The 9,208-nt window shown below is 45.2% G+C and overlaps 1 protein-coding gene across 5 annotated transcripts; it reads left to right on the top strand.

Moving 5' to 3' along the window:
* The first annotated feature begins 40 nt into the window (after positions 1-40).
* Positions 41-8,932, top strand: ccdc40 (coiled-coil domain 40 molecular ruler complex subunit). Of its 5 annotated transcripts, none has more exons than XM_037472924.2 (19): positions 41-87; positions 540-676; positions 832-937; positions 1,579-1,718; positions 1,823-1,906; positions 2,478-2,697; positions 3,184-3,341; positions 3,500-3,622; positions 4,492-4,613; positions 5,188-5,431; positions 5,848-6,030; positions 6,448-6,693; positions 6,808-7,021; positions 7,200-7,369; positions 7,449-7,540; positions 7,635-7,755; positions 7,994-8,182; positions 8,330-8,488; positions 8,681-8,932. In XM_037472924.2, the coding sequence occupies exons 2-19, from the start codon at positions 545-547 to the stop codon at positions 8,924-8,926; spliced, it is 2,949 nt and encodes a 982-aa protein (XP_037328821.2). In that variant the 5' UTR covers positions 41-87; positions 540-544; the 3' UTR covers positions 8,927-8,932. The 5 variants fall into 5 exon arrangements, with proteins under 5 accessions (XP_037328821.2, XP_037328820.2, XP_037328818.2 ...); XM_037472923.2 differs by having other exon boundaries at positions 817-937; XM_037472921.2 differs by having other exon boundaries at positions 805-937.
* Positions 8,933-9,208: the final 276 nt, after the last annotated feature.

Genomic DNA, 9,208 nt, shown 5'->3' with positions numbered 1-9,208 from the left:
CGCTGCTTCTACTCCGCCCCCTGCGGATGTTTACTGTTGCCAAGCGACGGTTTTCAGAGCGCCGGTTAATCTAGGACGTGTTTGGTGGTAGGCATTATTAAAATTAAACGGAAACTATTATTTCGACTTTTCAGATACACGCTGTATAGTTTTATTTAAAGGAGCAAAGGTTTTTTGTAAGTTAATGTTAATGTTAATGTTTTCCCTCAACGTCTAACGTTACGACTGTGACCTTGGTGCAAGGTTTAGCTACATGTTACCGTTTTGCTAATTAGCCTTAGTTGTCTCAGGGTTAATGTAACCTTATGTTTGCTTTGATGCCTTTGTTTATATTTTGCAGCCCATAGATATAAAAGGCGAGGGTTCTGCCGTGTTTGGGGGGAAAGCGGAAAACAAACGTCACGCTTCAATAGACTTAATGTGACATTTTCAGAGAAGAAGAAAAAAAGGCTAATTAGTACAAACTGCTAACGTTAGCGATGCACGTTTACACCGTGAGCTAACGAAGCCGTCTACACACCTCAACTTGATCGTCGCAGGGCCAATGCAGAGCGCTGGAGCTGCGAGGCAGGAGGAGGAGGAGGAGGAGGAAGGAGGGGAAGGGCCCTCCAGCCAATCAGAGGATGGAAGGGACCAAGCGGGGGAGGAACGCGAGGCGACTGGTGCGACTCAGGAGGTGAGCTATCAGGAGTAAACCATTTTAAATGGTTTCCGCTTAATAGACTTCATGGGTATGTTGATTTCATCTTTTGTCCAGGTGTGATGTTGCACTTGTACTATTTGTTTTTCTTTTTGAACAATGAGGTGAATGAGGAGATGTCTGTGTCCCAGTGCGGCTCACAGAATCAGCCAGGAACGGATCCAGATGACCTGTCCCTCCAGCTCCACCCTGACCACGGTGGTGCAGATGACCACTCGCCTGCATCCACGAATTCAGGTCAGTCACCTTACCTGTTCGGTGAGGTGCAAAGCAACTAGGTGTGGCACTGCAGATCACTGTTCAATTACACATATCATATCGCCCTGAGGGTTACTTCATTTGTCAAGTTAAGCAAATGAATCCGTACAATTACACTGCTGGTAATAAGGTAACACAATAGGATTGATTCAATGGCCCAATGATGGATGTACAGTACGGCTGGATGTTTGTGCCATTCCCTTGAAAAATCACAGGACATTGAAAATCATTAATTAAGAATTTTGGGGTCGGTAGTCCTGACTTCTTAACATTAACTTAACTTAAACTTTTTAAACTTTACATTTCATTGCTCTTTTCGGTGTCAGAGGTATTTCATTTTTTGTACCAGGCTACGAACATGTGTATTACATCTGTTAAGTTGTGCATGTTACCATGGAGACAGGCTCGCTTTTGGAGCCCTCCTCCAGTGGCCAATAGAAGAACAGCAGTTTTTGGTGCCTCCACTAGGTTTCATTTCTCAGCACTAGTTGTTGCCACTACCATCTCTTCAGTGAGAGAAAAAGCCAATCCTTTTCTAGCCCAAGGTACCGCCAAGACAACAAAACAAAAGGTCTCTCAAATTAAACTTTAAATAACACATTTTTGTGTTTTACCGCAAGAAAACGCAGCTCGAGTGCCGTTAACGCTTCACCACTCAGACTTGAACATGTCAGAAGACATGGAGGATCAGCAGACGCTGTCGGAAGGGGAAGAGGAGGAAGAGGAAGACGGCGAGTTCTTTGTTCTCGACTCTGAACATGTCTGTTGCTTCTCCTTCAATATTTATTCAATGACTGTTTATTGAGTATATCATATGCTGAGCCCTCTGTCGTGCCATTGATGCCATCTTTGACCTTTTGGCAGCCCCTGATCCGAAGGCAACAAGCCGCTCTGAGTGCCTATCTCGGCAAGCAGCTGGAAAGGATCAACCTGGGACTGAAGGAGAAGGTTGGCTACTTTTCTGTCAATATTTCCTTCCTAAACCCCATTAGCGGCGGCCTATGGGTCAAACCACACCCATCTTCAAGCTCAGCCTTCATTAGAATCTCAATTGCGTTTTAAATAAATTACATCCGTGGAAAAGGTGTGACCGCATCTTGCACCGTTGTGATGTTAATAAAAAAAAATGAAATGTAAACATCTAGCGAAGCATGCAAAAAAATCTTCTGTGGTACCCGCTACAGAAGGTGTCAGGACTTTTTTGCCATGGCGATACACTCAAAATAACAATACCAACATTGTTGTTGTCGCTGCTGTTCATGTGTGTGTTCATATACACAAACATGTAAAGTTTGTCTGACTCAACATCCATAGCATCTCAATTTGCCTTGAAGATGTTGCCTTTATTTCATATCCAGCCAGATGAAACCACCCAATCTCAATTAGTAAAATATCTTATACCAACAGTGTGTGCATGACTAAAGGAATCCGAGTCAAATAGAAACTGTCTGAGGGTCTGATCGTATGATAGAATTGATGATTGGCTATCTGACTCCTGCTCTCTCTCCCACTGCTCCAGCTGGCCACGGAGAAGGCAGATGCCAACCAATTACTGGAGATGGATCTGGAGATGTTCAGGATTCAGGAGCAACTGGCCAGACTGCAGACCAGACTGGAGACCCATCATCACACCAAGGCACAGGCTGAAGCCAAACATCAACAGGCACAAGATCAGCTGGAGGCAATGAAGAGCCAGTTTGCCAGGATAACCTGCCAAAACGAGAAAGCCAAAGCCAATGGTGAGAAAGCAATAAGCATGTGTCTGTGCGGCATTGTTCAGGCAGAGATGTATGGACACACACTTCGCCGGCTTTGCTGACGATGGCAACTCAATCTTTGAAAAGTGAACCAGCTGCAGAAATGGATTTGTCTCTGTTGAAGCCTTTTGGCCCAAAACAAGTGGCACTACATTTTTATCCATCTTTAATAAGACTTTCACTGATGAATTTCTGTATTAACTTTATTCAATTATTAAACTATAAACTATAGTATTTTATTAGTATACAATTTCTTCTGCAAACGATTCATCAGTTTAACCTATTAAGTTATTTGTATTAAGGCTACCATCTTGTTATAGCTCTAACATTTTACAATCTTACAATTTTACAAAAAGAAAGATCTGCCAAGTTGATTTGCTTAATGAAAATGAAAGAATATAAATGGTCAAATGTACCATAGAAAATATGAAGAAATCCTGTGTGGTTGACTCGTGTGTGTCTTCGTAGTGTCCCAGGTACAGGCGGAGACGGAGGACCTGATGCTGCATCTCACCTTCACACAAAGAGTCAGCGAAGATCTGCGCTCAAATGTCAAAGCCTTGAAGAATGCCAGAAGCAAGGCGAGAGCTGAGAAGAACAAGGCTGAAGACCAGAAATTTAAGCAGGTAACAAACGTATACAGAACAAAAAACATTGCATGCAATTAGCAAAGGCGTCACGTTGCAGGTCAGCCCCAGCTGATCTTTCAAAATCTTGAATCTATTCTACTCGTAACATTGATGCATGTACTGTTGCTGACGTAAAAACACTCCTGTGTCATCAGGATTTATATGTGGAGCGTCTAACAAAGGACATGGAGAGGCTGACACAGCAGATTGCCATGTACGAAGTCCAGGCCGTTGCTCAAGCAGAGGAGACACAGGCAGCCCAGGAGGCTCTCTCCGAGGTAACTAATATCACGGCATACGGTCAGACTAAATCACAGCACTGTGATGCAACACACCCATTCCGGTGTTAATATTGACATTGGTTTCCAACAAATATTGGTTTGTCAAAAAGCCATTCGCTGTTTTCCATCTCGCGAGGCCAATTTTGAGATTGTGTGAACCGTTTGGGACTCATCTACGTCATGAAACACAGGAATGCTAATGCCTTCTTATCTACCCTCCCTACACACAGCGTCTATCGTTTTCATTCTTTCCTCAAGCCCAGAACACATTAAAATGGCAGCACAACTCAGGCCTGTTTTATAAATTGAATGAATAAAATGACCTTCAACATAATAAGTAAACTCTGGGCTCTGGGCTTCAGAACCACACTCTTAAGGTATGGCGTCCAAGCCTTCTTCACCGCAGGGCTGTTTGCTCAGCCGACACCAACAATAACTAACCGGCATAAAGAGAACCGTTTGGAAGTTCACGGGTGACACTGCCGTCATCGTCCGGATTACAGACAACAAGAACTCCTGTACAGAAGAAATGAAGGACACTGCGGAGGGGGATCGGAGAACAACATATCTCTCAGCGTCAGTAAAGCAAAGACACGGTACCAGAACCAGGACCACATTGCAGGACAGCAGACATTTGCTTCATTAGAACTGCCTCTGAATTGAAGTTTCTCTCTGACACTTGTTAACTCACCATTACAACGCACGTCAAACTAGACAAAGAATGAATCAAAGTCACCAAACCCGCCTCCTTTCCCCGCGTTATCTGTCATCCTAACCACTAACTTAGTTTGCTCTTTGATGCTGGGCAGATGGCGTTCAGTATGAATCGCAACTCGTGTCCACTCAGCTTTGTGTTTTGTGGGCAGGCGGAGATGGAAATGGAGTCTCTGGTGATGGCCCGTAAGCAGCTGCTGCAGCAGTGGAGCAGCAGCCTGGTGGGCATGAGGAGTCGAGACGAGGCCTTTAGCGCCATGCAAGACGCCGTGCGGTGAGAATGAGGGCAAAGTGTGAGCGTGAATAGGTTACTGATATAATTCAAATTTCGCGTGTAGATTATTAAACACAATGCGAAGAAGTAAACTCCAAATGCCCCACGTTTCTTAACCATTGAGCCATTGCTCAGGTGTGCTCATTGCTGTTCATAACGCTGCCTGAACGATAGGACGGCAGAATGGAAACACTCAGGGATTACAGAGATTATTCTAGTTTTGTTTTCTGTTGCCCACAGACTTGAAAAATCCAAGCTCTATAACTGCTTTGCTCGGAATTTGATTATATGATGTCAATGTATTTAAAATGTATGTTTCTTTGTGTTGGAAAAAACTATAGTAGACGGTGAAATCTCGTACTTGTCTTTGTAAGTTTGCTTTTATTAAGTGTGCTATTACCTAAGAGCACAAGACTAGAAAACATTGATGGATTCTAGAAATCATTTTTATACAAATCAAATAAGAACATATCATGGATCAGAATAAACATGTATTCTCGTATCACTTCCTGCATGAGGCGGAGTATTTGAAGGATACCAGAATGAACCTGAGTTGTTTCCTTGTTTCCGTCAGCGCCGTGGAGCACCAGGTAGTTTTGCTGGACAGAGAGATCGAAGGTTACAAGAGATCCATTGGCCAAGAGCAGGAGCAGAATGAGACACTAACTGCGCAGCTGAACTGGTCCCAGATGGACGCGGCCACGTCCAAAAAGCTGATCAGTCAGAAGCAGGCCCAGCACGAGGCTCTTCAGGCCCACTACAGCACCTGCGTCCGCACTCTGAGGGAGACGGAGAGCAACCTCGTCCGGCTCTCCAAGGTACACACACACCTGCAAACAAGTGGCATTTTGGGGACATTTTTAAATCAAAATATGTCATCCGCTTGAATCTCGTAGACTATTATTAATCAGTGATTTAATCGGATCAGTTTAGAATTTTGGTCAGAACAATCAAAAGAGCCTAGTCTGGTGCCGTGATGTGGCGTATTTAAGAAAATCAATTTGTATGATTAATGATAATTCTACATTGCCCTACTTTTTGGATTACTCTCTCAAAAAATCCCCAGGAGCCCTTGGTCACCCCTTATGAGTTTGCAGGTACGAAGGTCCCTATGGGACAGTCTTCTATTTCAACAGCTCTGCACCGGATTTGTCCAGAGAGGTGTCTCTTCACAGCGTCTTCCTTCCTTCTGTTTCCCTCTAAAATCATGGGCATTTATTTCCTCTGCGTCTAGGACCTCAGCGGCCACCGTGTCAAAGTGAATGATCAGAGGAAGCAGTTGGAGAAAGAGAGTGATTTGCGTCTGGAGTTGGAGGACGGCATCATGACCTGCATCCAGCAGAAGCTCACCCACAACAAGGCCGCCAAGTACTCCAAGCGGCTCTCCGCCAGGATAGCCCCACTCAAGAAGCAGAAGGTAGAGATGAATTGGCAGATTTGAACTGAAAATGGCAGATTATATCAAAAAGGTTGCAGAACCGTGATGGTTTCAGGCCACGGGGGAGGCCAATTTAGAGGGTTGGCCATCATTCAGTCCAAGGGAGCGGGTTCATAACACACTGACAGTGTACAAGATCTTTCCAACAAAGTTCTTTTCTATCGAGATTTTCCATATACACACACAATTTCAACAACATTATCATATGATTTTATTTAGGTCTTGGTTAAAAGACGTGCCCAGAGATTATTTGATGCATTGCTATACAGTTAAGAAAGTACAGCGTGAAGAAGAGGCCAAAAAATCCCCAAAGTATAATGTGCTGAAGATATAGTTGTAATATTACATTTAATTAAATATGGTAACATAACATGGTGTGCTTTTCCTACCTTTTAGCTCTCTGAGTTGTGGCAGTTGGAGAATGTGGTTGAGGCGGTGGGGCTGGAGAGCAGCGAGATCAGCCAACATCTGGATAGCCTGACACTCACCCAAGGGGCCCTCGACGAGGAGCTTGCAAAGTACAACAAGTTACTGACATCCCACCAGGCTAAGATGTCGTCCATTGGTAAACTCATCGATCAGAAGCAGGCTATCATCTTCAACTATAACAAAAAGATATATGAAATTGCAGCAAGAACCGGGGTGAGTGGTCTTGGGAGGGAACCACTAATACCTGATTGTCTTTTGTTTATGCGCAAAATAAGACAGATCAGGTATGAAAATAACTTGGTGTGCTCTGTGTGTCCCCTCTCCCAGAACGAACACATGAGTCCCTTGCAAATCAAGATTGAGGATTTCAGTGCTCAGATCGAGGAGCTGGCAACGAACATCAAGAGTGACCAGCAGCTCTGGATGAAACGGCAGAGGACTCTAGTGGGACTGACCCAGGAGAGAGAGGCCAACAGCAAGAACATGCTCAGACTGCAGATCGAGTCCACTTTATTGCAGCAGTTGAAAATGCGCTTGGAAAGTATGTAATATAGTTCGAAATAAGCAGATAAATGGTGACACAAAGCAGCAGCCAGTAGGTAGAAATAATGTAAATATGTGTGGAGTCTTAGTCTGACTAATCCTTTTCATAGTATAACAATCCACAGTGTTTGTGTTAACCTTCGAGCCGCTACTAAACAAACTCCAACCCCCACCAGGTAAGATTAATGTAGAGCACCGTGAGGAGATGGAGCTGGATGAGAATGTGAAGATACTGAAACGAGACATGCTGAAGCTCAACGCCCTGCTGAGCGTGAACGGAGAGCTCAGCCAGGAGCTGGACCAGAAGCATGCGCTGATGGAGTCAGACTTCCTCCACAGACTGAAGGCACGCTTGTTTATTTAGCCTTTTTTTAAATTATTTTTGTAATAGTAAATTATAATCAACCATAATACCATGTGTTTAGGAGGCAGAGCGAGAGTCGATCAACCTGCACATGCAACACGAGATCACCCAGGAGGAAAAAGAGGCACTCCTCAACAGTCTCGTGGAGGCGGAGTCGGTCACGTTTTCATTTTGTGTTTGTTAAAGATGAGTTTACATTTTTTACATTTAGCAGGAAGATCAATTCGATTCCTGCTGTGTGTGACAGGCGGCAGATCATGCTGTGGGAGAAGAAGACCCAGGTAATGAAAGAGACACTTTCAGCCGTGCACTCTGAGGCGGTCCAGGGAGACATCCAGATGATGAAGGATGAGATACACCGTATGGAGGTGAACACATGGCACACAATATCATTACTCAAAGAGAACAGCATGTAAACAACAAAATATGTTTGCTAATGTGTGCACGTTGGTGCAGTACATTCGGACGGCTAACCTTTTGACTGGTACTATATATGTTAACCTTGGTAATGCCTCAAATGCTGCCGTTGATGCTGTTGCAGCTGGTTGATACCCAGGGACTCAGTTAGCTATCCGTGTGTGTGTGTGTGTGTGTGTGTCCGCGCAGGTGCGACTCAACCAGCTTATGAAGCAGCAGCAGCGACTTTTGAGAGAGAGTGAAGAGACCGTGGAGCGAAGGGAGACCATCGTCCTGCGCAGAGAGGCCATCAACCTCTGCTCCCACAGACAAACTACCAAGGACGAGATGACCTGCGTCACACAGGGCCTGCAGCGCAAGATCCACGCCACGCACAAGGTAGGGGACGGATCTTTTTCCACATCACATGTATGTCTCAAGCCTGTTGCACAGTTCTCTTATATTCAAGTGAACTCATTTTGTTTAGCCCAAAACCACACATTTGCCTCAAAGGTCTTGACGATGTGCAGTTTGCATTGTTTTTAGCATGTGGCAGAGTGTGAGGAGGGGATCAGGGAGCTGCAGAGGGAGCGGGAGAGTCTGAGCGACACGCTCACACAGAAGAAGCAGCTACTGATAGAGCTGTGTGGCATCAGTTACAGCCTGGATTCTGACTTTGGTAATCTCCAGGACACAAAGGACAGGGTAAGCAGCGCATGCTGTACGGCTTACTGCCTTACTACACATGAAGACCTTCTACAGTAAATGCACTATGGGAACCCACCAACGTGACCGCAAAGCATGCAGTACGCATGGGGCTTCCCCACATTGTGTTCTCAGAGTTGTAAATCTTCCAAAATGAGGAAAAGTACAAATTTTATCCTTCCTTCCCTCCAGAGCCTAGCCCACCTGATGGCTCTACAGAGCCGCAACAAGATGCTGCAGGACGTGTGTGCGGGCGGCTACAAAGCCTTGTCCACCGGCGAATCGGTCGGCGGCGCACTGCAGAGCCAGATGGAGGGCGTGCACGCTGTCAGCACCATCTTGCACAAAGTGTGTGAAGAGTTCCCCCAGCACCAGGGGGCGCTGCACGGGTTGTCGTTAATGCTGGAAGCGCAAGCGCTGTGCCCGGAGATGTCCTGAGGGAGGGAGGGAGAGAGGGAGGGAGGATGATTGCATCCTTTTATGCTTTGAATGTCGTACAATCGTAATCAAGTTTGTGAAAACAGTAAAATAATAAACACAATACTTTATGTTGTTTTGTTTGATTTTTGGTTTACTGGTAGAAAATGTTTTTCCAGTGGAACCCAAACTGAGCCCATCCGAGCTCCAATCAGCTGCCGGCTCTGACTGGGGGGGATCCGAAGGCCATCGCTTTCCTGCTGGGAACCGTGGCCTCATATTTTAAGGTGCTGATCCTCATCC

The sequence above is a fragment of the Pungitius pungitius genome, chromosome 9 (genome assembly GCF_949316345.1).
Source record: "Pungitius pungitius chromosome 9, fPunPun2.1, whole genome shotgun sequence".
NCBI lineage: Eukaryota > Metazoa > Chordata > Actinopteri > Perciformes > Gasterosteidae > Pungitius > Pungitius pungitius.
The sequence above is the reverse complement of the archived record's forward strand: the minus strand, read 5'-3'. Positions and strand labels throughout refer to the sequence as shown.

What these genes read in the sequence shown, in the direction of transcription:
- ccdc40 (XM_037472921.2), top strand. Translation starts at nt 545, where the DNA reads ATGCAGAGCGCTGGAGCTGCGAGGCAGGAGGAGGAGGAGGAGGAGGAA. An exon ending in AAGACCAGAAATTTAAGCAG is followed by an intron (nt 3,342 to 3,499) that starts GTAACAAACGTA and finishes CTGTGTCATCAG; the next exon opens with GATTTATATGTGGAGCGTCT. An exon ending in AGATCCACGCCACGCACAAG is followed by an intron (nt 8,183 to 8,329) that starts GTAGGGGACGGA and finishes CATTGTTTTTAG; the next exon opens with CATGTGGCAGAGTGTGAGGA.